This window comes from Stegostoma tigrinum, chromosome 4 (genome assembly GCF_030684315.1).
Source record: "Stegostoma tigrinum isolate sSteTig4 chromosome 4, sSteTig4.hap1, whole genome shotgun sequence".
Taxonomy (NCBI): Eukaryota; Metazoa; Chordata; class Chondrichthyes; order Orectolobiformes; family Stegostomatidae; genus Stegostoma; species Stegostoma tigrinum.
Window position 1 is genome coordinate 26046454 of NC_081357.1, and position 26427 is coordinate 26072880.

The 26427-nt window shown below is 41.5% G+C and overlaps 2 protein-coding genes across 3 annotated transcripts in view; one reads left to right on the forward strand and one right to left on the reverse strand.

Annotated features, from left to right (window-relative positions):
* Positions 1–2287: 2287 nt before the first annotated feature.
* cd164 (CD164 molecule, sialomucin) lies at positions 2288–23929 on the forward strand. Of its 2 annotated transcripts, XM_048530857.2 has the most exons (7): positions 2290–2462; positions 6478–6570; positions 13906–13974; positions 14742–14795; positions 14977–15036; positions 19766–19825; positions 21427–23929. In XM_048530857.2, exons 1-7 carry the CDS (start codon positions 2381–2383, stop codon positions 21591–21593), a joined length of 585 nt encoding a protein of 194 aa, XP_048386814.1. In that variant the 5' UTR covers positions 2290–2380; the 3' UTR covers positions 21594–23929. The 2 variants fall into 2 exon arrangements, with proteins under 2 accessions (XP_059501212.1, XP_048386814.1); XM_059645229.1 differs by lacking the exon at positions 14977–15036 and having other exon boundaries at positions 2288–2462.
* The window catches only part of LOC125452245 (uncharacterized), a 153398-nt gene continuing 143917 nt past the window's right edge, over positions 16947–26427 (reverse strand). Inside the window, exon 41 of the mRNA XM_059645228.1 lies at positions 16947–25166. Within this exon, the coding sequence (XP_059501211.1) occupies positions 25053–25166 (114 nt within the window). The 3' untranslated portion in view covers positions 16947–25052. The remainder of the gene's footprint in view (positions 25167–26427) is intronic.

The following is a 26427-nucleotide window of genomic DNA, read 5'->3' on the forward strand; positions in this document are numbered from 1 at the left end:
GCCTCCGCCGCATCTGCTCCCACGATAAGACATTCCACTCCCGCACATCCCAGATGTCCAAGTTCTTTAAGGACCGCAACTTCCCCCCCACGGTGATTGAGAACGCCCTTGACCGCGTCTCCCGCATTTCCCGCGACACATCCCTCACACCCCGCCCCCGCCACAACCGCCCCAAGAGGATCCCCCTCGTTCTCACACACCACCCTACCAACCTCCGGATACAACGCATTATCCTCCGACACTTCCGCCATTTACAATCCGACCCCACCACCCAAGACATTTTTCCATCCCCACCCCTGTCTGCTTTCCGGAGAGACCACTCTCTCCGTGACTCCCTTGTTCGCTCCACACTGCCCTCCAACCCCACCACACCCGGCACCTTCCCCTGCAACCGCAGGAAATGCTACACTTGTCCCCACACCTCCTCCCTCACCCCCATCCCAGGCCCCAAGATCACATTCCACATTAAGCAGAGGTTCACCTGCACATCTGCCAATGTGGTATACTGCATCCACTGTACCCGGTGCGGCTTTCTCTACATTGGGGAAACCAAGCGGAGGCTTGGGGACCGCTTTGCAGAACACCTCCGCTCAGTTCGCAACAAACAACTGCACCTCCCAGTCGCAAACCATTTCCACTCCCCCTCCCATTCTCTTGATGACATGTCCATCATGGGCCTCCTGCACTGCCACAATGATGCCACCCGAAGGTTGCAGGAACAGCAACTCATATTCCGCCTGGGAACCCTGCAGCCATATGGTATCAATGTGGACTTCACCAGTTTCAAAATCTCCCCTTCCCCTACTGCATCCCTAAACCAGCCCAGTTCATCCCCTCCCCCCACTGCACCACACAACCAGCCCAGCTCTTCCCCCCCACCCACTGCATCCCAAAACCAGTCCAACCTGTCTCTGCCTCCCTAACCGGTTCTTCCTCTCACCCATCCCTTCCTCCCACCCCAAGCCGCACCCCCAGCTACCTACTAACCTCATCCCACCTCCTTGACCTGTCCGTCTTCCCTGGACTGACCTATCCCCTCCCTACCTCCCCACCCACACCCTCTCCACCTATCTTCTTTACTCTCCATCTTCGGTCCGCCTCCCCCTCTCTCCCTATTTATTCCAGTTCCCTCCCCCCATCCCCCTCTCTGATGAAGGGTCTAGGCCCGAAACGTCAGCTTTTGTGCTCCTGAGATGCTGCTGGGCCTGCTGTGTTCATCCAGACTCACATTTTATTATCTTAGATAACAGAGCTAACGGGAACTGCAAATGCTGGAGAATTCCAAGATAATAAAATGTGAGGCTGGATGAACACAGCAGGCCCAGCAGCATCTCAGGAGCAGGTGCTCCTGAGATGCTACTTGGTCTGCTGTGTTCATCCAGCCTCACATTTTATTATCTTAGATAACAAAGCTATTGCGCGCACAATGCACTGCACTGCATCCTTCCGCACTGTCATCATTCTCTATACGACAAGGTCAACTCTCAGCTAATTCGAGAGCAGCAGGCAGGTCCCAGCCAATCCTGCGGCAGACATTAGCTGTTAGCCAATCACAAGGTAGGAGCTGATTTCCAGCCAATTGCAGGGGCGTGGGCCGGAACCAGCCGTCAGCCACTCACAAGATAGGAGATAGTACCCTGCCAATCACAGGGGCGAAGCTGAACAAACCAATCCAAGGCGGGGGTGGAATGCACAGCACCTAGCCAATCCCAAGGCAGGAACCAGCTATCAGCCAATCAAAGTTGGAGACCATTTCCCAGTCTAGCTGTTAGCCAATCACAAGGTAGGAGCTGATTTCCAGCCAATTGCAGGGGCGTGGGCCGGAACCAGCCGTCAGCCACTCACAAGATAGGAGATAGTACCCTGCCAATCACAGGGGCGACGCTGAACAAACCAATCCAAGGCGGGGGTGGAATTCACAGCACCTAGCCAATCCCAAGGCAGGAACCAGCTATCAGCCAATCAGAAAGTTGGAGACCATTCGCAGTCTGTCATTGACATTTCTGAAGAAGGGTCTGGGCCCGAAACGTCAGACTTCCTGCTCCTCTGATGCTGTTTGACCTGCTGTGTGCATCCAGCTCTACCTTGTTATGTCTGTCATTGACGTGGAGCAGTCATCCAGCTTCACAGTTTGTTATATTCGCAAAACCTAGGTCAGCATCCGAAAGAAACACGGGGGCGGGACATCTCTCAACCAATCACGAAGTAATGATTGCCTTTGGGCCAACCGCAAGGCGGAAGGTGGGGCCAGCGGTGACACGCGGCCCGTTGCGTGAGCGGGCCCCACCCCCTCCGGTCACATGAGCAGCGGCCGGAAGTGGGTGGTGGTAGGCCGCTGCTGTTGGAGTGCTGGTTTTCTTCGAGCGCCGTTGTTGTCGTGATGCGTTGGTCGTTGTTGTGTGGGGTGTCCGCTGCCTTCCTACTGTGTTTGAGCGGGAGGCTGTGTGCGGTAGGAGAGGCAGGTGTGTGTCCGGCCTCAAACGTCTCCATCCCGGGGCGGCCAGTTGTCAGCGAGGCTTCCGGGCGGGAGGCCGGGGCCTCGGGATGGCGGCCCAGGGGGACGGGGGACGGGATGCAGGCGAGAGGGTGGTGTGGAGTGGAAACTGTAGCTGCTGCTCCGCCGGGTGTGGGGTGACGGCCGATATCGGGTTCTTGCTGAGTGAGGCTTGCCCCGTGAAAGGGGGAGTTTATTGTTCACTTGGCGGCCGGCACAATGTGGTTAGTCTGGCCCGGGCCCTCATACCCATTACCTGCTTGTGGCACCCCTGAAAGACACTCTTCCAGTTGGTGTCTAAAATGGTGGAGAGATGTGAGGAGTTTCCTGGTCGCCGCCTTGTTCTCACTCCCACTCTGTCCGTGTGTGTGCGCCCCCCGCCGTGTTTGCCAGAAGTGCTGTAGGAGCCTGTGATTCCAGGTTGCAAGTGTTGTGGTTTCGGAAGCTGTCGGGGTAGGGACTATCTCAATAGTTCAGAAAACTTGATTGAAAGTTAAGTTCCTTCAGGTTCAGGACATTAATGGGAATGTCATGTTCATTCGATGGGAAAATAAACCTCGAACTACACCGCACCTTTTTGTGGGCAAGTATTATTGGCCGTAAACACCAGCCTCTACTATGCACATCCTGGGAATGAATAAAGTAAGACCGTAAGATGAAAGTGCAGAATTAGTCTGTTTGGTGTCTTGAGTCTGTTCTGGTATTTGATCATAACTGAAAGTTCCTGGACTCCATCTTCCTGTTTTCTTCCTGTAACCTTTGATCCACTGACTTATCAAGAATCTATCTATCTATTGCTGTCTTAAATACTACTCAATGATGTGGCCTCCATATCCCTTTGGAGCAATGACTACCACAGATTCTCTCACTCTCTGAAGAAATTCCTCCTCACCTCAGTTCCAAAGGGAGATCTGTTCACTGCACTTGTGCCCTCGTATCTCATAGTGGGAATATTTTTTCCAGGTGCCTCTATTTTGTAAATTTTGAAATTCTTTTCTCCCCATTTACTGCCTCCTCAGAAAAAACCTTGACTAATCTCTATTGAATACAGGCCCAGAGTCTTCCTATGACCAGCATGAGATGCGTTTTGTCTTGCAATGTGTTTGGGTCGCATCTGTATTTTTTTTTTAATGTTTTGAAGAAATTGGAAATGAATACTGAAATACCTTGGCTTTTAAATTTATGGTTATGGCAGCTTTTGCTGCTTGTCTTCAATTGAACTTCAACTTGTTACCAATTCAAAGTGTTGCTTAGATTGAGTTTATTGTCAATCTGGAGTCGTTTGTAGTCCAGACGAGATTAAGGTGACGTTTCGTTTTCTGAAGGGCATTAGTGGACCATTTAGTCTTTTCAATAATTGATAGTAGTTGTCATGGTCACTGCTACTGAGAATATCTTTCAGTTCAAGGTGTTAATTGAATGTAAATTCCATTGGATGTAATGAAAGCTCGCCTGCAAAGCATTGTTCTGGACTTCTGGATTAGTCAATTTAAATCTTGGAATTAAGACCAATGTTCTTTTTTGTTTTAATGCTCAAGTAACTATTGAAATTATTTCTTCTTGCTGTCATTTGATTATTTTGTTTTATTACATAGCCACTTCAGCTAAAAGATGACTGTTACCCCTGAACCTGGCTTCTGGGGAAACTCAAGTGTCTGTACTGTCCCATTACTGGTCAGTTGAGACCAAGTAATTTGAGAATGTAGAATACTTGTGCATAATAATACATTGCAAAGCATTTAGCAATAATGTGCTGTGCTGTTTCAAAACCATGAAGTGCCTGTTTCAGCAGAACTTTACACACAGGGATGGAGTTCTGTTGTTCAGGAAATTGCTTATGGAGTTATTAACTTATACAGCACAGGAACAGATTCTTTGGTCCAACTGACCAGCCCATACCAACTGTAATACCAAACTAAACTAGTTCCACCTCTCCACACTTGGTCCATATCCCTCAACATTTTTACATGGAGTTAGCTAAAAGTCTTTTAAATGTTCTAATTGCACTTGTGACCGTCATTTTTTTCTGGAAAATTCCACACAAACCAGTTTTGGAAAAATTTGCCTCAGGCTTTTTAAAATTCTAACTCTTTCTTTTAAAAAAAATGCCCCCTAGTCTTGTAATTCCCCATCCTAAGGGTAAGACACCTGTCATACACTGTATCTTTGTACTTCATTATATAAACTTGAGGTTATCCTTCAATTTGTTTACAGTTTAATTAATGGTCAGTTTCAGTGCTGAAGGAAGGGCTATCACCTATGCTAAAGGGTTGCAAACATATATTCTACCTGTTTAGTTGAGGTCTACACTTTGAAATAATAACTTTAAAGACTTAACATTATTCCAAGGGCATAAGAACTTTAAGGTAAAAATGTCATGTGTAGAGGCTCAAATAAAAGCACCTGCTTTCTTTGGGATAAAGAGGTCACAACCTGCCTAATATTGACACCTGGAGTTGGTAGCAGAAAGAATGGCCTCTCCCTAGTCCCTTATTTGGATAAATAAGCAGAAGCCTGGCAGGGGATTCTACATTTTCTGTTGTCATAGATATTGCATAAAATGTTTGAACTCTTGTTTATATTATATTTCAAGTTATAGGTTTACCACACCTTCGTGTCAGAATTCACTGAACTAATTACACCTGACCAGGTGGACAAATGAGCTAAATGAATTTCTAGAATGTTCTAATATGGATTTCTGGAGCTTGGTCAATGTGTGGGCCAGTGGCAACAGTCCCATGCAAAATGCTGCTTTGACCTATTGTGTCCATATTGACCATCAAGCATCTATCTGTTCTAATCTTCTAGTGTTTGGCACATAGTCTTGTATGCTATGGCATTTCAAATGGTCATCTAAATTGATGTTTAAATGCCTTGATTCTAGTATGTTCCACCTGTTTATTGTCTTGTGATTTGTTCACATCATTCTAACTTCAATTTTTGAGAATAATTGTAAACAGTAGTCCTCTGATTTTAAAAAAAGTTCATCTTTGACACTGATTATGTAAACGTACAGGTCAAATACTTTTTTATTTAATGTTTGACCTGATTTCCTCTTGAGGTTGGTTGGCTCACCGAGATGGTTTGTTCCACAGACGTTTCGTTAAAGTGCTGGGTAACATCCTCAGTGCAGCCTCTGAAGCATCGGTGTGTTTTCCTGCCTGGTTTTTAAACTCTGGGGTCTGCTGTGTTGGATTGCCTCACTTCTGGTTTTCCTTTAGCGGAATGTATATGGGGTCGAGTTCAATGTGTTTATTAATAGCATGCTTCATGGAGTGCCATGCTTCCAGGAATTCTTGTGCTTGTCCCTGCCTAGCCTGTCCCAGGATCTTGGTGTTGTCCCAGTCGAAGTCGTGGTTCTCCTTGTCCACGTGGATTGAGAAGAGCGAGCATTGGTCATGTCTTTTTGTAGCCACTTGGAAAAGCAGGCAGGAACAAACAAGATGACATGAACCCTAACTGGCTACAAATAGACACAATGAATACTCACTGTCTCAATCCACGTGGACAGGGTGGACCATGAGTTCGACTGGGACAACACCAAGATCCTGGGACACGCTAAGCAGAGACAAGCACGAGAGTTCCTGGAAGCATGCTATTAATTAACACATTGAACTCAACCCCAATTACATTCCACTATGGAGGAAACACAAGTGAGGCAATCCATCACAACGGACTCCAGAGTTTAAAAACCAGGTGGGAAAGCACACTTCATCAGAGGCTGCACTGAGGATGTTACCCGACACGGCAACAAAACGTCTGCAGAACAACAAACCAGCTCAGCGAGCCAACCTCAGCACCCACAACCTAAGCTACAGATCTACTCAAACCTGATTTCTTCCATTTTGTTATTGCTATAGTTAACTTAGTTCTGATGTGTGTGAATACCAGAATAAAAGGCAGATGGCTTCTGAGTAGGCTTTTTATTCATTCTCCACTTTAAAAATCACTGTGTGTAAAACATGTAATTTTTTTCCTTCCAGTGAATTGCAGCGATTTCAAGGACTGTATTAATTGTACATCCTTTACAAACTTCTCAAATGCCAATTTGAGCTGCCTGTGGATGATCTGTGAAGGTAAAACTGATTTTGTATTTTGTTATAGTGAGAACTGGCAGAAACGTGTCTTTTAATAGGTGCCATTGATTTGGATAACTGGATTTGAATTGGTTTTTTTATATAAAATGTGTCCCAAATTTGAGTAAGATGACAAAAGACGTTTTAGAGTTCAGCTGCAATAATATTTTTGGATATTTGGGTTAACCCATTGTCTAGGACTTGGGTATCTTGTTCCGTTAAAAAAAAATTGCAATTCCAATTGACATAATAAAATCTCCTCTTCTAGTTAAGATTCTAAATAGATTTTTCAAAGAATTGATAGAAGTTAAGGGTATGCCTGTCAGGCTGGTATGCTCAAAATGAGTCAATCTTGAACACAGAACACAATGAAAGAAAGGGCCCAAAGGATGGTGCTAAATTTTAAATAATGCAAGTGGGGAAAGTCAGTTCTGTTATTTCAGTGCAGTAAAAATGTTGAAAGTACTGAAAATCGCAGATTGGGCAGCATCAGTTGGTAGTGAAACAACAGTTAATGTTTCAGGTCCTGTGACCCTTTGTCAGAGATTTGTTGTGGAACTGGAACATGAACACTTCCTCCCACCAATGCACGACCTCCTGAGCAGTTGCACCACTGTTTTTATTTCAGGACTCCAGCATTTGTTTCTTTATTTGAATACTTTGTTGTATTTCAAAAATCAGTAGGATTGGAATAAAAAGCTGAAATGTTTAAAAGTTTGTCTTTGAAAGCAGCGGAGCTAGTGATGGGCTGAAAAGGTTCTTCCAGCCCTAGAATTTCTATGAAGATAATGTTGGCAGGTCTTGAGCATAGGGTTGGATGAGTAAAAATTAAATGTCTGTAGTAGAAACAATTTATTTTTAGAGGTCCTCAAATTGTACTTCGAAGCTGCCTGGGTTTCTGTTCTAAATTTAGCATCTGTTGATTAGCATATGAAACTTTAAAATTTTTGTGCTTGGCATTTTGTTGCTGGACATCTCATTTGCATGTGTTCAATGATGCTGCATTCATTGAATATTAAGTTGTTAAATAAAGTTTGACTATTTCGATCCATGCCACAGCCCAGGCAGTTTGAGTAGTTTAGTATTAGAAAACTAATAACTTTACCTGATCTATGTACAGTGATATACATTGTGCAAGTGACCAATACCATAGGTTTGCTGATGGGCAAATAAATTGGGATACGATTCTTAAGTTTATTTAATCACTAAGGTTTTGAGTATAGCTATTTAACTCAACAGATGGATTTGGCTTGATGTTTAGTAATTACACAACTCAACGTATGTGAGAGGTGTTAATTATAAGAATTATTTACAAATGTGATTTTGAGAATTTTGTTTAGACACCCCTTTATCAAAGTGTCATGTAGCGAGTTTAAGACTGTCCTGAAAATTAGATGCCAATTTACCTTCTAGATCTCATATTTTGTATTGTTTTGCCAATGGAGTTACTGAATCTAGAAAGTGTAATTAGGGATTTAATAATTTCAGGGATTCTGTTTTTAAATCAATCATTTGCCATAGTGACCCAAATATATACACCCCAATTTTTATAGACAACTTGGGTAGAGAGAAAAGACTTCAAAATTGAAAGGGGCCTTTTTCTATAATGTTAAATATACAAACAGACATGTAACATTACTAATCACTATTACATGCAAATCCAATTACAACCACTGTTAAGACTACTCATGATTATATCCTGTTTCACCCCATCGCCGTAATTATTCACTAGCACAATTTAATCTGTCCACTTCTAATGTTTGGTCAACTTGAGGGTAGGAAAGCATGTAATTTCCTGATATACCTGCGAGAAGTGCAGCTTAAAACCTTTGCTCTTCTGGAAATTGATTTTTCCAACAGCTCACCTGAATTTTGAAGTTCAGGTGTTGCCAGCCAAACCTTGGATAAGCATATGGATAATGATGGGATAGTGTAGGGGGAGGGGCTTAGATTTGTTCAAAGGTCAGCGCAACATCGAGGGCCAAAGGGCCTGTTCTGCGCTATATTGTTCTATGTTCTGTGTTCAAACCTTTTGTTACCTGTTTTTTTCTGTTTCTCAACAAATTGAATCTAATCTTTGTTTGCATGTCATATTCAAATTAATGTCATGTGGCTCATGATAATTATTCAGACTAAACGTTTTAGATATTTTTGAATCATCCTGATGCTGTTATGTGCCTCTCTGGAGCAGGCAGAGCTTGAACCTGGACTTCCTGGCTCAGATATGGTACTACCACTGACACAAATCCCTCTTCTCACTGGTAACATCCCCTGCTTAGGGGCAGGCCACCAAAATGGCTTGTATGAAATCTGGAGAAAAGGAGCTTTGGAAAGTTTGAGTCATTATTATTGGAATATAGTGACTTTTTTCAGTAAAATTGTCCTCCCTTCAGGTTATTAGATTGATTATGCACTTAATTTTTTGCCAACTGTTTTGCGCTCAATTTCCCCAGTCCCCAACACCTCATTTTCACCATGGAAATCCAGACCATATACACCTGCATTCCCCATGCAGATGGCCTTCGGGCCCTCTGCTTCTTTCCGTCCCACAGACCCAACCAGTTCCCCCCCTCCGACACCCTCATCCAACTAGCCGAACCCGTCCTCACCCTCAACAAAAATTCTCTTTCGAATCCTCCCACTTCCCACAGACTAAGGGGGTGGCCATGTGTACCCGCATGGGCCCAAGCTATGCCTGCCTCTTTGTAGGTTATGTGGAACAGTCCCTCTTTCGCACCTACACTGGCCCAAAACCCCACCTTTTCGTCCGTTACATTGAATGTATCGGCGCTGCCTCGTGCTCCCAAGTGGAGCTCGAACAGTTCATCCATTTCACCAACACCTTCCACCCCAACCTCAAGTTCACTTGGACCATCTCCAACTATCCCTCACCTTCCTGGACCTTTGTCTCCATCTCAGGCAACTACCAACAAACCACAGCTACCTGGAATACACCTCCCACCCACCTTCCGGCAAAAATTCCGTCCCTTATTCTCAACTCCTTCGCCTCCATCGCATCTGCTCCCAGGATAAGGCATTCCACTCCTGCACATCCCAGATGTCCTCGTTCTTCAAGGGCCACAACTTCCCCCTGCAGTGGTCGAGAACGCCCTCGACTGTGTCTCCCGCATTTCCTGTACCTCTTCCCCCTCGCAATAACTGCCACAAGAGAATCCCCCTAGCCCTCTCATGCCACCCTACCAACCTCTGGATACAACGCATCATCGTCCGACACTTCTGCCATCTACAACCTGACCACATCACCAAAGACATTTTTTCCACCCCACCATTCTCTGCGTTCCAGAGAACCCACTCTCTCCTCGACTCCCTTGTCCGCTCCACACTCCCATACAAACCCATCAACCCGGCACTTTCCCCTGCAAACACAGGAAGTGCTACACCTGCCCCCACACCACCTCTGTCACCCCCATCCCAGGCCCCAAGATGACTTTCCACATCAAGCAGATGTTCACCTGCACATCTGCCAATGCGCTATACTGCATCCACTACACAGTATGGCATCGTCTACATACAGGAAACCAAGCGGAGGCTTGGGGACCTCTTTGCAGGACACCTCTGCTCGGTTCGCAGTAAACAACTGCACCTCCCAGTCGCGAACCATTTCAACTCCTCCTCCCGTTCCTTAGACAACATGTCCATCCTGGGCCACCTGCAGTGCCACAATGATGCCACCCGAAGGTTGCAGGAACAGCACCTCCTCTTCCCCTTGGGAACCCTGCAGCCCAATGGTGTCAATGTCAATTTCACCAGCTTCAAAATCTTCCCTCCCCCGACTTCATCCCAAAACCAGCCCAGCTCGTCCCCGCCTGCCTAACCTGTTCTTATTCACAACTATCCCCTCCTCCCACCTCAAGCTGCTGCACCTCCATCTCCTACCTACTAACCTCTTCCCACCCCCTTGACCTGTCCGTCCTCCCCGGACTGACCCATCCCCTCCCTACCTCCCCACCCATACTTTCCTCTCCACCTATCTTCTCCTCTATCCATCTTCAGTCCGCCATCCACCCCCCGCTCCATTTATTTCAGAATCCTCTCCCCATCCCCCTTTTCTGATGAAGGGTCTAGGGCCGAAATGTCAGCTTTTGTGCTCCTAAGATGCTGCTTGACCTGCTGTGCTCATCCAGCCCCACACTTTGTTATCTTGGATTCTCCAGCAATCGCAGTTCCCATTATGTCTAATTACTACAACATCATTGTTTTTAAAAACATCAATCTAGTGAAACTGTGGAGAGGAAATCCTGGCCTTCACTTGTTTTAACTGGCTGCAGAGGCTTTTATGGTGAGCCTGCAATCTGGATGCTCCAGAAACATTATGCCTTTATCATAAGTTAATGATCATTCTGACAGTAGTGAGCTACAGCGCTCCCCCTCAACTGATTGAGAAGTTCCATGTGATAGGCAGGATTAGAACAAAGTAACCAATGCATCAGTGTGATTTGATTTAGAGAAATATGTTTAATCAATTCATTGAAGTGTGAGGCTATAACATGCTATGGATAAAGGGGAGCCTATAGATACACTATATACTTGGATTTCAAGGTATATAGGTATTTGATAGGGTAGCACATCAAAGGTTCTTGCAGAAAGAGTTCATATGTGGATTATGTTAGCTTGGAGAGAAGATTGGCTGGCAAAAGTGCATAATAGATGGATCTTTGGCAGGATGTAACAAGTGGTCTGTACTGCAACTTGCAGTTTTTACATGACTGAGATCATAAGTGAAAATGTACCTGAATTCCTAGTTGATGTTAAGATAGAGAAAAGTGTATTGTGAACGATGAGGGTGGAGACTAATGGATGGATTGACTGGGTGGGCAAAAAAATCTGGCAGATGGAGTATAATTGGGAAAAATGTAAGGAGAAATAATTCTTTGGCAGAAAGAATGGAAAAAGTAGAGTAGTATTTAGATGGAGAATGTCTGTAGAGGAATTTGGTTGTTCTGCTAGATGAGCCAGTTATTATGCAGGTGCAGCATCTAATTAGAAGACCAATAGAAAGCAGTCCTTTTGCTGAACTTTTTATGTCTCTTACTTTGTATGTTCAGTTCCTCAATGTTATACTTCATCTTTACAACACTTTAGTGAGACCACATCTCTGACACTGTCCAGTTTTGGTCCCCTTTATTTAAGGTGGGATACAACCACGTTGGAGGTGGTTGAGGAGATTTGCTAGAATGATACTTGAAAGGAGTGAATGGTTTTGAGTATGGGTTGGACGCCATTCCACTAGACTTGAGTGGAGAGTGACTCAAGGTGGAAGAATTAATTCTGAATGGTCTTGACAACAGGGAGAAGATGTTATCTTTTGTGTCATTCCACAGTAAGTGGACATTTGAAATTAGGTGTTCCCCTTTTGAGATAGATCAATATTTTTGTGAAAGTTGGAATACTCTCTTGAAATGGTGGAAGCAGGGTCATTGATTTTTAAGCCTGAGGTGGGTGCAATCTTGTTTGTCAAGCGAGTTACAGGTTATCAAAGGTAGATGAGAATGTGGAGTTTAAAAAAACAAAGATCAACCATGCACAAATGTGTTAGACCAGGCTTGAAGAGGCTGAACCGTCTCCTAATTACCATCTTATGCTTGGCAATGGAACCTGTTGATGTGGGAGAACCTACTTAAGCTGTTATGCATTCCAAGAATTCATTGTGACAATCACTTAACCTTGTATTTGACCATTAAGACTTTCTTTCTCAACATGAGAAAGAACAGGAGTAGGTCATTTCGTTCCTTGAACCTACCTTGCCGTTCAATCGGCTCATGGCTAATCTACCTTGATTCAATTTCCCCACTGCCCCGTGTCCCATAATATCCCGAGTATGCTAATTTATTGATCTGCCTTGAATGTACTCCAGGGAATTCCAAAGTATTACTGTGTTGAGTGAAGCAATTCCTTCTCATCTCAGTCCCAAATGGTTTGCCCCTTATTCTGAGACTGTCCCCCTGTTTCTAGAATCCCCAACCGGGGAAACCACCATCTTGCATTTATTCTGTTGAATATGTCAGAATTTTGATTACTTCCTCAAGGTTAGCTCCCAGTCTTCTAAATTCTGGATTCGGAGCCTGTCTTAACTTATCCTTGGAACATGCTTCTAGGAGTGGTAAGTCTCCCTTTTATGGCAAGAATATTAGTCCTTGATAAGGAGACCAAAACTGGACACAGTATTCAAGGCACAGGCTCACCAAGTCTCTAATTGCAGTAAGACTTATTGTTTTCTTTATGGAATGTGTGTATTGCTGGCAAGGCAACTGTGTTGCTCAACCTTCAATTCTCCTGAATTGAATGGGTTGCTGAGTCGTTTCAGAAGTCACTTGAGAGTGAACCACATTGCCATGGGTCTGGAGTTGCATGTAGACCAGACATGGTAAAGTGGCAGACTTATTTCCCCAAAAGGTGCTTTGAATTAAATGAATTTTTACAACAAATTGTCGTCTTTACTGAGGCTATGAAACTAACTTCATGCCTATTTTCTGCCGTGGTGGGTTTTATTTATGGGCAGTGGGTGTTGCTGGCCAAGCCAGCATTTGTTGCCCATTTCTAGTTGCCATTGAAGTTGGTGATGGGCTGGTGGCTTGAACGGCTGCAATCCATGTGGGTTCCTTAAACCAAAATGTTGCTAAGGGAGTTCTAGTTGGCATCCAGGATGCTGGAACCATTGGAGGAGGCTGGCATGAATAATTCACCTAGTGCTGCTGGCTGAAAATGTTTTAACTTTATTTTTTGCACTGTGTTGAGTACTGTCTCTGAGGATAGGGATGTTTATGGAACCCCTTCACTTACCCCAATTGGACTGATGCTTTCACATAAACTAAAGAGAAATTGGTAAATCTTGGGAAGGCTTTGAGTGGGAAGGTGAGTCACTTGCCACTCACTACCCATGCTGTGGTCATGTAATTACGATTTAAGAATGTTTTTCAATTTTGTTTCTAGTCAGTTGTGGCGCCCAGCCTACTGAAGGTGGTGGGATGCTACCCTAAAGAACTGAGATGCTGAAAAGGTTGATTTCCAAGAATCACAGCCATCTTCATTTGTGCTGGAGAAGACTCCAGCCACTGAGGAGTTTTCCCTAGATACTATTGCTTTTACTTCCAATTGTGTTTGTGTGGCATACTTTGCAACAGAGTAATCAATAGCAAATTAATTACATCTGTTGGTCATTTAATTGGGGAAAAATAATGTGCCAAAGGAAGCTAGCTGGGAGGCAAACATGAATTTGTATTGCTTTAATGAAAAGCTAGCTCAAATACCAGGAACCTGTTTAAAATGTGTGATTCTGCATATAATCTATAATAGATGTGTTTTGATGTGTTCCAGATACAGTGGCGAAATGTGTCAGTTCATTGGAGGCATCAAAAAATTGCACAAACCTGACTACATGTGAAGGTAAGACAAACCTGCAAATCAGCTACCTACTTTAATCCATCTGTTCCTTATTCTAGTCTAAATCTGATTTTTGCCTCCGTACTGATTCATGACCTATGAGAGTTCTTTGTTTCTTACTTATTTGGTTTCCCCACTCATATGGACCTGCTTTCTATGCTTGAATGAATTAACTTCTGTATGGTTCCAGTGATCTTTTTATTGTGAATTAATGCAGTATTTCAGCTGTGGCCAAATGTTTAGATTAATCACTGTTTGTATTCCTGTTCCAATTTGTTACCTTTTTAATGCCTGTGTACAGTCCTGCTGTCAAACTATTACCAATTTGAGCAGGTTAGGCAGTGATTAGAAGTTTTGCAGTTACTGTGTAGACTATATTTCCATTTCTTGTCTCCACCCCCAAGCACCAAATAGTCAAATGAGAATTGCTGAATTGCATTTGTGACACATCTAATTCCTTAATGACCTCATTCTTTTCCTGCTTTGTTTTTGTGTTGCTTAGTTTAATATTTCTATACCTCTTTGGCCTTTTTGGATGCTTTGCCAGATGAAAATGAGTCTGTTTAACTCTATCTCTTGCAAAATGGTTGGAGAAAGAATAATGAAAATTTGCCTTCAGTGAAAAATGTATTTTAAAAAAAACAATTCTGGGATATTCATGTAGCTTTAAATACTGTGCAGATGTATTTTCTGCAGTATGATGTAATCTGTTTACCTAGTGTGAGTTGCATTCCCTTTTAAATGCTTGTCATACTATTCTTGTTCTGCAGCCCTTGCAAATGCTACATCAGCTCCAGCTCCTACTTCATCTGCCAATACTTCAGGTAATGGGTTTCTGTGAGTAACTGATCCAACATCAATCCTACAATACAATAGGATACCATGATTCCTCCTGTTAAATTCTGTGTAAATGTGACTTGTATAGTAAGACGTAACTTGTTGACTTGCTTGGTACAAGCTGTAGTTGCTGCTTTAATTGCTATTCTTGCTGTTCTTATCCTTCAGTCCCTGCAATCATAACTTCAACTTCTGCAATTGCCAATTCTTCAAACTCTTCTACGTCAGGTAATGGAAGATTTGATGGCTTTCTGTGGGTTAACTATGATCCTTAATTGAATTTTGTAGAGATGTTATTTTAAGTTACTTTTTTCCTTGGGAATGGCTTATTTTCATGGGGCCTGGAAGTGTAGAATTTTAAGTGCTGAAAATGCTCAGCTCTGGCATCATCACTGAAGAGAAACTGAGTTAACTCCAGTCAGTGAGCTTTCATCTGAACAGTGAATGCCAGAAGACCCAAGTATTTTTGCCTTTTTTGTTTACAAAATAAGTAATGTGCTTTGGTTGAGTATGGGCCCAAACTCTAGCCCTGGGTTTCTTCCCATTCGATTCATATAACAATGCAGGACGTTTTGCTGACTGGCAAACGCAGGTATAACTTGTTGATCTAATCAAAGCTTTCTTTTTGAATTTGACACTTTGACAATGATAGTTGTCAATGTAAGAAGTGACAGGAGTAGGCCTTTGACCCTGCTCCACCAGTCAATATGATCATGACTGATTATCCTACACAGTAATCTGTTCCTCCTTTTCACTCCACATCTTTTACCTTTAGCTCTAAGCACTAAATCTAATTTCTTGAAAAACATTCAAAGCTTTGGCTTTGGCGTTGACTGCTTTCTGACAAAAACATCCACAATCAAGATGTCTCTGCTCCTGTTTCCAATTTTCGCTACTAATAATTTCCTTCAGTTTTTCTCTTGCTAGACCATGTATTTTCCAATGTTTTTCGGATGTTACTTATCCTGTTAAATATGGAGATGCCAGTGTTGGACTGAGGTGAACAGAGTCAGAAATCTCAACACCAGGTTATAGTCCAACAGGTTTCTTTGAAATCACAAGCTATCTGTTGGACTATAATCTGGTGTTGTGCGATTTCTGACTTGGCTGAAGACACTCAATATAACGAATTGGTCTGCCCTCTTGTTCCCCATTAATCCTCCCCTGTTGCTGATTAAGGGACCTATATTTGATTTTACTGCTTTTTTCTCTTCACATGCCTGTAGAAACTTTTACCATCAGTTTGATTACTCTCAAGCTTACTCTCCTACTATATTTTTCCTTTCTTAATCCCACTGTCTCCTCTCTCGCTGAAATCTAAACGCCCAATCCTCAAGTCTGCTGCTTTTGTTGCCTAATTTGTATACCCCTTTATTGGATCTAATACCATCCCTGACTTTCAATTTTGGCCATGGTCAAGCCACCTTTCCTATTTTTTAGGGCAGTCAGGAATCATCAAACGTTGCAGTCCCTCCATGCATTCTTTAAATGTTTCTGCTGCCTGTCTAGTGTTATCCCTTAATGATTCCCAATTTATCATAGCCAGGTTGTGCCACATACCATGGTAGTTTGCTGTCTTAGATTTGTAATGCACGTTAACTCTGCATCTATGCTAAGTGATAACATCATGAGCAAAAATTGTCCAAAAGTCACATTTCAGCAACATGTGGTGGTTTTCATAATTTAGCACTAGTGCAAGTATCTTAACTTTGCCATCATTCTGGTCACTGGAGAGCAATATTACTGAGGGATAATAGTTCTGAGGAAGGGTCACTGGACCCGAAACGTTAACTGTTTTCTCCTCCACACATGCTGCCAGACCTGCTGAGCTTTTCCAGCAACTTTGTTTTTATTCCTGATGTACAATATCAGCAGTTCTTTCGCTTTTTAAAGAGTTGCAGATGCTGGAGATCAGAAACACGGACAGATTTTGGAACAACCCTGGCCTGGCAACATCTGTGGAGCAAAAGCAGTTTTGGGTCCAGTGACCTGTCTTCAGAACTATTTCTGTTTTTGGTGACATTCTGCCAGATAAAATGGTTAGAAAATTAGTGCGACCAGTATGGCTGGCTTTGGATACATCTAACTAAATTGTTAGGTCTCATACTTTCAATGAGAGTCTCATTCGTGGGGTGGTTTCAGGTGACCTTTATTGTGATGTACAGCTTCAGTTACAGCATAGCAAAAAGGCACAAACTTCAGAATGTCTTAGACTTTTAAGTTTAAACTGTACAAGCTATGTGCCTCCCACCCCTTGGTCAGCAGCAATGAGTTATCTTTTTATAATTGGCTCTCTGGTCCTCAGCAATTTCCATTAAACTAATCGTGTCACTGACAGATATTGGCTTATGGTCCACTCTTGGTCCTTTATGATGCTTTCCCAGACTTTAACTTGTTGAGGCTTTTTACAATGGATACTGTATTCAAGTAACATTTGACAGCTGCACTGTGTGAACTGCCAGTTAATTGGATAATTGCTCTCTTCAGAATCTTAAGTTTCTCATTACAAAATAAAAGAATATTGTTTTTTAATCAGTTCCAATGTTTACACTTAATGTCATAATTCTTTAACTAACACATCTTAATGTATTAGTTAGTCCACATTCCAGTGTCTGCTAATATATGTACCTGTGATTCATTCCTCCCTAAATGAGCTGCTTTTACAGTATGAAACTAGTTTGAATCATTGATGCTTTTAGTCACTTTTTTGTTTATGGGTGGATCTATAACTACTTCGGAATCTATTAATTATCTGAAAAATCTTAACTAAAACCTACTCAGTATTGTAAGAGATTAAACAAATTGAGAAACAACTAGTGTGAAATGTTCTTATCTATGCAAGCAACTGCAGCTGTACATTCTCTCTACAACCTTGATTATACAGAGCTACTGTTCTTTTCAAGACTACATTAACCAAATATTTTCCCAACTGCTGTAATGTTTTTCTCATGGCTAATGCCACGAACATGGCTGCAATTGTCCTTTTTTGTGTTTTCACTGCTCTATGGGCAGCCCCAACACATGATCTGTAATGTAAAACTGTCAGTCTGATTAATCATAAATATAGGTTGGTGCGTAACTGTCTATTTGCAGATCATTGTTCTTGCACTGTACCTTTGATCAAATTTAATGTAAGCTGTATGAACAATATCCAAAATGAAAACAAAACAACTTGAACCTGTTATCGGTGCTGGCAATTTAATATGCATAGACTAAGATTGTAGCTCTTCCAACATTGCACTATTTGACTACTTGATTATTTTCTCATTCCTGCAAATTTTTCTTTAGCTAGAATACACTTGAGTCAATGAGCAGCAACCAACAAAGATCTCAAAAGAAGTCAAATGCTTCAACATTAACCAAGCTAGACAATGGACAAGTTTTGGATAAGCTCTGGTTAAAAGTAGAAAATTGCACATGAGCTCCATTTTTTAAAAGACCAATGTAGGGAATGGATAAAGGGCATCTAGCCACCACAAGAAATGTATGATCTGCAAAGTGCTAGTGAACGTATGAGTAAGTTTAAATTAGCAAGCTATGACTTATCACTTCTTTGCACTTGTACTGGTATCATGTGTCTCATTCATGATTTTCAGGTGATCTTATCAGAAGTTCAGAAGGGATGTTCTGTCGCAAAATTTTTTGTCCATGTTCCAATGCCTTGGGCAGTGGTTTACTATCAAATTCAGTTCACAGTAAAAAGCTCATAGCTTGCTCGTGCTCTTTTTCTACTACATTATTGGTTTCTGCTATATTTTTCTGTATCTCGTAGGTCAGTACCAAACTGATTTAATTCCCTTTGTTAGCTACTTCTATTTCCATTATGTTCTTTTCCTAATGCCATCTCCTACCCTCAATCAGTTCCTAATGTTTTACGTGCGATAGTCACCATCCTTTATGGTCCTCAGGAAACTTTGCAGTCATGTAACATTTTTGATATCTTTAAAACAAGTCAAGCATTCCTGTGATTTGCACGCATTATCAAATTGTTTATTCTTATCCTTTTTTTAATGTTAGTTGTGACCTTGCTTTCTCAAAGTTGACCTTACTAAATTGGGACTAAATTTAAATACAAAACAATTATCCCAACTCAAACAATGTTGGGTTGACAGGCATTGTTATTCAATTTTTCTTCACAAAACAAATTTTCCCTTTGTTTTTGAATCTCAAACCACCTGGACTCGTTCCATTAGTTTCTTCTAAATTATGAATTTGTCCCCATAACCTTCAGGTAAATGTCTTTGCTTGAGGTAGCAACTTTTTTCAATTTTAACAGTATTCCCAGGCTTTAAATTAGTGATCTTTCCATCAGATACATGTTGTTTGCAGTCAGTTTTAGAAGTAACTTTGTCAGGTGATAAATGGTCTGACTGACCAAGTCTTTGAAAAGCAAAGATTTATCCAGATTTGATCCAGTATTAATCCTATGGCTGAATAAACCTTTCATAAATAAGGTACGAAGTATATTTTTCAAATCATAACCCTATATTTGCTTATTTTAATGCTTTTTGTTTTATGTAGACTATCAGTGGAATATTGCCTTGCTTGTTCACAGCCTATAGATTGTAAATTACAATGTCCAGGGATGTGCAGGCTAGCTGTGGGAAATGCAGGGTTATAAGGATAGTGTGTTGGTTGTTAGGGTGGGGGAAATGCTCTTTGGAGGACCAGTGTGCAATGCAAAGTAGCTGCCTCCATACGCTTCTAGTCACTGATCTAGTGAGACAGTACCATAATAGGTTCTGGTTACTTTGCTTTGATCTTTGCAAATTGTTCAGTACAGCTTCACTCCATTGGTATTGCTGTGAACAATTTGCTCCAGTGCTTATCCGTAAGAAGGCTGAGTTGATTGTTAATGTCCAGTTCTACTGTGAATTGTCTAGATTTGTTTGAAATCTGACTCTGCTTTTGAAATTGTGGATATTTATTGTTCATTAACTACTTTTTCTTTCCACAGTTCCTGTCTCTCTCATTAGCACTCTGGCACCCAATGCCACCAGCCTTGGTACTACAGCAGGTAAATATAAAATCATGCTCTTCAGAGAATGTGTGAACTTGGTGGGCCATGGCCTGCTTCCACTTCCACACTGTGTACAGATGCTGTGATTTCTCTCAACTGTAAAGAGCCGTGGTGAAGAGGAAAGCTGTAAGTTGCAGGAATGTCAATGAAGTGATCATTTGGCCAATAAAAGGGTAAATTGACAAGTGTGGGTACAACAGATTAAACAGGGCAAGAAGAAAAATGTAGAGCAACAGTGTATGTCTGCATGTTCCTGAAGTTTGGATTGTGATCATGGTATGTTGATCTCTTAATTGTGGAATGGAATAAAAGAGCAGAGATGAGAGCTTCCTGCGGGTGTTCCCACAGTCCAAAGATGTGCCCGTTGGGTGGATTGGCCATGCTAAATTACTGTGTCCAGGGATGCGCAGGCTAAGTGGATTAGCTGTGGGAAATGCAGGGTTACAAGGATAGTGTTGGTTGGTTTTGGGGGGTGTGGGTGGTGCTCTTTGGGGAATCAGTGTGCAGTGGTTCAAATGGTGTATTTCTACACGAGGGATTCTGATTCTATGAATCACCTTTTTCAATTTTTTTTATGGCTTAATGTGTTTGAAGACTGATGTATTAGCTCTTGTAATGTTCGTTTTTGCTTCTGAGATTAAAATTAATTTATTATCTTTACATTTCTTTAACTGCCTTTCCTTTCGAGTTTGAACAAAATTCCCTCATGGTCTTGTGCTACTCCTAACCTGACCTAGCCAACCTCCAGTTGTCAGTCTTCCATAAGCTAGAGATCATCTCTGTCAGTTACTTCTACCAAGTCCCATATCTTGGACTTGTTTTGTTTCCTAGGTACCCAGACCACCGTCTCAAATAACTCATTCTTGTTTTTTAAGATTATTTCATGTTTCTAAGTTCCTTTACTCCAAATTAAATCCAGTTTTAATGTCCTCCATAACTGGGTTTCTCTGAATCTGACTACTTGAAAAGCATCTGACTAGGGTGGTTATTTTCATCTGCCTGGATTGCATGCTTTTGGATTCTCCCTCAGTCACCTGTTAAAGCAAACCCATTGACAAAACTTGATATCTCCTTCCTCTGACTCAGCATTCATTTTACCATTAATGTCTGAAGAATCTTGGAATTTGAGATGTCAAAGACTAGTCCTTTCTGCATTCTCCACTTTCTCAGTCAGCACTGTATCTTTCCTTTAGCCAAAATATAAACATGCTATTAGAAATCCTGCCCTGTTGCATTACTGTACTTGTCTTTTACAGTACATATTCCACTTTAATTCTGGATAGTTTCCAGTTTTTCTTTTTCATGATAGATAAATGACTCCCTCATTGAAATCCAAGTATTCTTACACACAGGTTCCTGAGATTCTGTGTAGTATGGTGAAATCTTCTGCTTTAGCCTTTAATTTACTTGGCCCCCAGGGAACCAGTAGGCCCATTTTTTTTCGTTGTTGGGATGTACCAGAGGCCAATTGTGGATTCTCTCCTTTTCCACCATTTAAAGGAGCCTGTGTAATGACAATGTCTTGAATAGACTTGTGCTTCAGTTTTGCAAGAGTGCAGCATTTGGTTTTATCCTGACACGTTTTCTATTTTCTGCAGGTACACCTAATGGGACGACTCCAGTACCACCACCGTCCTCTAAGAAATCTACCTTTGATGCAGCAAGTTTCATTGGGGGAATTGTACTTGTGCTTGGATTGCAAGCTGTAATCTTTTTTGCTGTGAAGTTCTGCAAAACTAAGGATAGGAACTATCACACGCTCTAAGCACCTTGCTGCTGGACGACAATGTTTTGGCTGTTGCTTACATTGTTGGTCCACTCTGTAGGTTAAGTTTCAGGAGAAAACACTATTCTTTAGAATTAGCCATATCTTTAATGGTGTGCGTGGTTTAACTTTTTTTTTGATTTTAAGTTTTGACTTGCCATTTGTTCAATGGGCTTGTGAACCTTAAATGATCCAAACATGTGGGCACATGATTGATTTGGGGGAGGGAAGACAGCCATGCCTTAAATAAATGTGGCCTTATTCCTGCTAAAGTTTTGACCATGGAACATGGGCCTCTGTCAAAGAAACTAGAGCTCTTATTCACAAAGTAATTCTCTTTTAGATTTTTCAGTGTTAAAATAGTTGATTTGTAATCCAGGGCTGCCAACTGGGCTGATTACTGTAGTTTGTTACAGTAATGTAAATGATTTTTAGTGAATGTTCCAAAGTGAATTACATATTTTAGATTATTTGCACTAGATCCTGATTTTAGTTTGCCACTTTTAGTTCATATCTCCAAAGTGTAAAAAAAAAACTCCATTTTCAGTAGTTATCTTGGTTGTGTGTTTTGCATGAATGGGTGTTAAATCCGAACGCATGTTATCCACTTTTTTAATTTAGAATTTACTGTTGGAGATTTGGAGGATTAATTTGTTTCCAGTATTTTCCCTTGCCATTGGCTCTTGTGAAATACTGCATGTTGTGGTACTTTGAAGGTTTCTGCATTGTGAATATAGTATTTGCATTCTGTTTACATTTATGTAATGTGCAAGAATAGAGCAGATTATATGCAAGAAGGATTTTGTTTTCTTTGAGCAGAATCACTAAAGTTGGTAGCTCTCACAGTGACATTAATGTGAAAAATTTAACATCTTAGCTTGAGATTATTCTGTGTAAAATTGGAAGACAATCATTTAGATTAAATTTCTAAATCTTGAAGTGTAGTATAATGCTGTTTAATTCTGGGGTTGGTTAAGTGCTTTATGTTGTAAATGATTTGATCAGTTGTGTACAATAACTTCACAGTAATTACTCTGTATGGAGCAGTATGCCCTTGTCCATCTTAAAAATGAAAGCATTTGAAATGTGGATAATAACTGGGAAAGTTGCTGCTTTCAGGGTAAACAAAAGTGGTGGTGGATAAAATTACTAACCTGAGGCAGATAATTTGAACATGGACAGAATGATTGCCCAGATTTTTGTTTTATGTGGTGACCAATAATTGTTTGAAATGCAAGATACATTCTGGTCTAATTAATCCTCCCCTCACCTTCATAAACTTGCAAAGTAGAATCCAAAGCTTTGGAAAAAAATTGTGCCTCCGCATCTACTTTAAAGTAGGTGCATAGTGACTGCTTCCGAGATCAAAACTTCAGATTCAGTTCTTGAAAATGACCTAAAATTCTTCTCTCTCCTTTTTACCCCTAGTCTCTCCCACCTCTTCAAAATATAATAAGCTGCATAGAAATCAGACTTGCTCTGGGCATAATGCAAGTGGAGTGCTGCTTAATTGGCCATCAATATTTGGATAACCTGAGTAGTTTTTGAATGCTTCAGACAAACAGCACTAGCTAAATGTACATTTGTATAACAGTGTTCTGTTTGATGTATTGAATACTAAAGTTTGCTTTCATCAATACCTTGTAATATCCAAGCTAATCTCAAGTGGTCTAATCTTTTTATGGACATTATCTTATCTCATTGCTGCACTTGCATTTTTTTGTCTGTCATCTAAAACCAAAGGGATTCTTTTATTTTGTTCTTTGTGCAGCGGCACACCTTTGCTTTAAATTGACAAAGCTTTAGTTAATCTGCACTATGTGGATTTAGGTAACCTACTTGGGCATAACAAGATTAAGTTGCATTCAGCTGCAAGGGGCCTTGTTGCTGTACCATGTATTTCACATGCTTTAATTTATTGCACTGAAATGTTTACTGCACCCTCTCAATACCTTGAAGTTATAGCTGCAGGCTGTATTACTGTCCTTTTATTTCAGGTGCTCAAGATTTGCACTACGTCTAGGCTGTGCAATTGAGAATTGAATTCAGGTTAAAGTGCCTTAAAGGATACTTTGTAAGCCATTGACTTGAAGTATGGCCAAAAATGTAATTGGAGGGCAGGGGAGATGAGAAAGAAAGTGTTTAATATTATGTTTTGGAAGTGCTTTGTTCAGAACTCCGCTGCCTTCACTTGCCAAAGTGTGATGTAATGTAAAAGCTGAAGTTTTCTTTTCGGGTGCCTGCTTTACCTGTAATGTTGTGAAATGTTGTTACACCCCACAATATCTCTGAACAGTGTGCAACCATACCAACCAATAAATTTCATGTTTACTTTTGTGCTTTTTCAATTTACTTGAGCTTAGTCACTTGTAAAAGTAAAGTTGGTTCAATGGAAAATGCAGCGTACTACAGTCCACCTAGCAAGGTTTCAATTGTTGGTTTTCCTAACCCATGCTAGGATTAATAGTATTGTTTTTATTTAATGGGTCAATGAATAAACTTTGGATACTTGTGGGCAGCACGGTGGCTCAGTGGTTAGCATTGCGGCCTCACAGCACCAGGGACTAGAGTTCAATTCCAGCCTGAGGAGTTTGCACATTCTCCCTGTGTCTGCGTGGGTTTCCTCTGGGTGCTCCGGTTTCCTCCCACAGTCCAAAGATGTGTGGGCTAGGTGGATTGGCCATGCTAAATTGCCTGTAGTGTTCAGGTGTGTGTGGGTGGGATGCCCCAAAGGGCGGTGTGGACTTGTTGGGCCGAAGGGCCTGTTTCCACACTGCAGGGGATCTAATCTAATGTGTTGGGGTGTTAATTTAAAAAATGGTTTCATGACCCTACAATTTGCAGAACATGATGCATTGAATCTAGATTCAAACAGAAAAGATGGCCACCATCTTTTTTTTCTGTGGGACCAAATTAGTGTTTTCAGTATATTGATGTCTGAAGATAAGGAAGGAGGAGGCCACAAATACCACCAAGAGGTGAGATATTTCCAAATATTTAATTTCCCATATAGAAACTAATGAGCTGGAAACCGGTTAGTCTTGTGCAAATAAAACATTCCATTCCTGTTTGACTGCAGTGAAGATTGCCACAATTATAATAATCAACTACAACTGCTGATGACTCCAAATCCCATCAGCACAATTTTCTTGGATCCATTATTGCAACACCATTCGCCAATGTGAGTCTGTCTGCTGAGTGGTTAAGGACTTGTGTGCAGGGTAAAAACAAACCTGGCTTGATGGCCAAAAGTAATGGTGTGGAAGCTGGAACACATTTCTCCATAACAAGCACAGTTTCAACCATTGAAACATTGACTGTTTGGTATAATAGCATTTTGTCTGGAATTGGATAAATCTCAAATGATTTAGAAGTGCTTGAGCATACAATTATTTCACTCCCTTGTCTGGACTTTCTACTTTGCTGTTTTGGTTATGGAATTTGGTAGGTGTTTACCAGTTATTTCTGAATTAATCTGTAGTCTTGCAGTTCTAGAAGAAGATCATGATGATTTGGTTCCTCCAATTCTGGTAATAGTGCTTCCACCACTTTGTTGCGGAGTCTGCTTGGAACCTTTATTTCAGTAAATGTTTGTTAGACTATACTAACCAACTTGTACACAAGTTCCAACATAAAGCACTGCCTTTTCAAAGATCAGTGTGCACATTTTGATATCAAATTATTCACATCTCCTGAGCAAATACAGTACTAAGACTTAATACAGAGCCATTTAAATCTTGATTCTGTAGTGTGGAAGGACTACCTACTATGGAGTTTGGTTGTTCATCAATCATATTATTTTAATATACCTTTCTTATCCTTGTGCTTAATAGGCCCCATGTGAGTAAATGCATTCCTTTTTTTGCTCTCAAGGAATGTACATCCCCCAGTTTTGTTATTACAAGGAACAAAGAAAATTACAGCCTTCCAAGCCTGCACCAATCCAGATCCTCTGTCTAAACCTTTCACCTATTTTTCAAGGATCTGTATCCCTCTGCTCCCTGCCCATTGATGTATCTGTCTAGATACATCTTTAATGATGCTATCATGCCTGCCTCTACCACCTCTGCTGGCAACACATTCCAGGCACTCGGCACCCACCACCCTCTGCGTAAAAAAGCTTTCCACGCGTATCTCCCTTAAACTTCCCCTCCCACCTCAAAATAGTGACCCCTAGTAATTGAGTTCTTCTCCCTCCCACCCCCCCCTCCACCGCCATTCTCAGTGGGTAGGAGGGGGAAGCTTGCTATTCACCCAGCCTATGCTTCATGATTTGTAGACCTCAATCAGTTCCCCTTCAACCTCTTTCAAATGTAAATAATCCAAATAGAGACAACCTCTCTTCATAGCTAGTGCCCTCCATACCAGGCAACGTCCTGGTGAACCTCCTCTGCACTGTCTCCAAAGCATCCACATCTTTTGGTAATGTAGCAACCCAAACCATATGCAGTATTCCAAGTGTGGTCAAACCCAAGAACTTTCCAACTGTAACATGACCTGCCAACTCTTATACTCAATACCCCATCCGATGAATGAAAGCATGCTGTATGCTGCCTTTGACACTATTGACCTGCATTGCCACCTTCAGGGTACAATGGACCCGAACACAGATCTCCCTCTACATCAGTTTTCCCCAAGGCTTTTCCATTTACAATATAGTTCACTCTTGAATTGGATTTTCCAAAATGCATCACCTCACATTTGCCTGAATTGAACTCCATCTGACATTTCTCTGCCCAGCTTTCCAATCTATCTATATTTTGCTGCTTTCTCTGACAGTCTCCTTCACTACCTGTTACTCCACCAATCTTAGTGTCCTCTGCAAACTTGCTAA

Coding starts and splice junctions, on each gene's coding strand:
- cd164 (XM_048530857.2), top strand. CDS start 2,381: ATGCGTTGGTCGTTGTTGTGTGGGGTGTCCGCTGCCTTCCTACTGTGT. Junction 2,463..6,477: donor GTGTGCGGTAGGAGAGGCAG/GTGTGTGTCCGG, acceptor TTTTCCTTCCAG/TGAATTGCAGCGATTTCAAG. Junction 13,975..14,741: donor AAACCTGACTACATGTGAAG/GTAAGACAAACC, acceptor CTTGTTCTGCAG/CCCTTGCAAATGCTACATCA.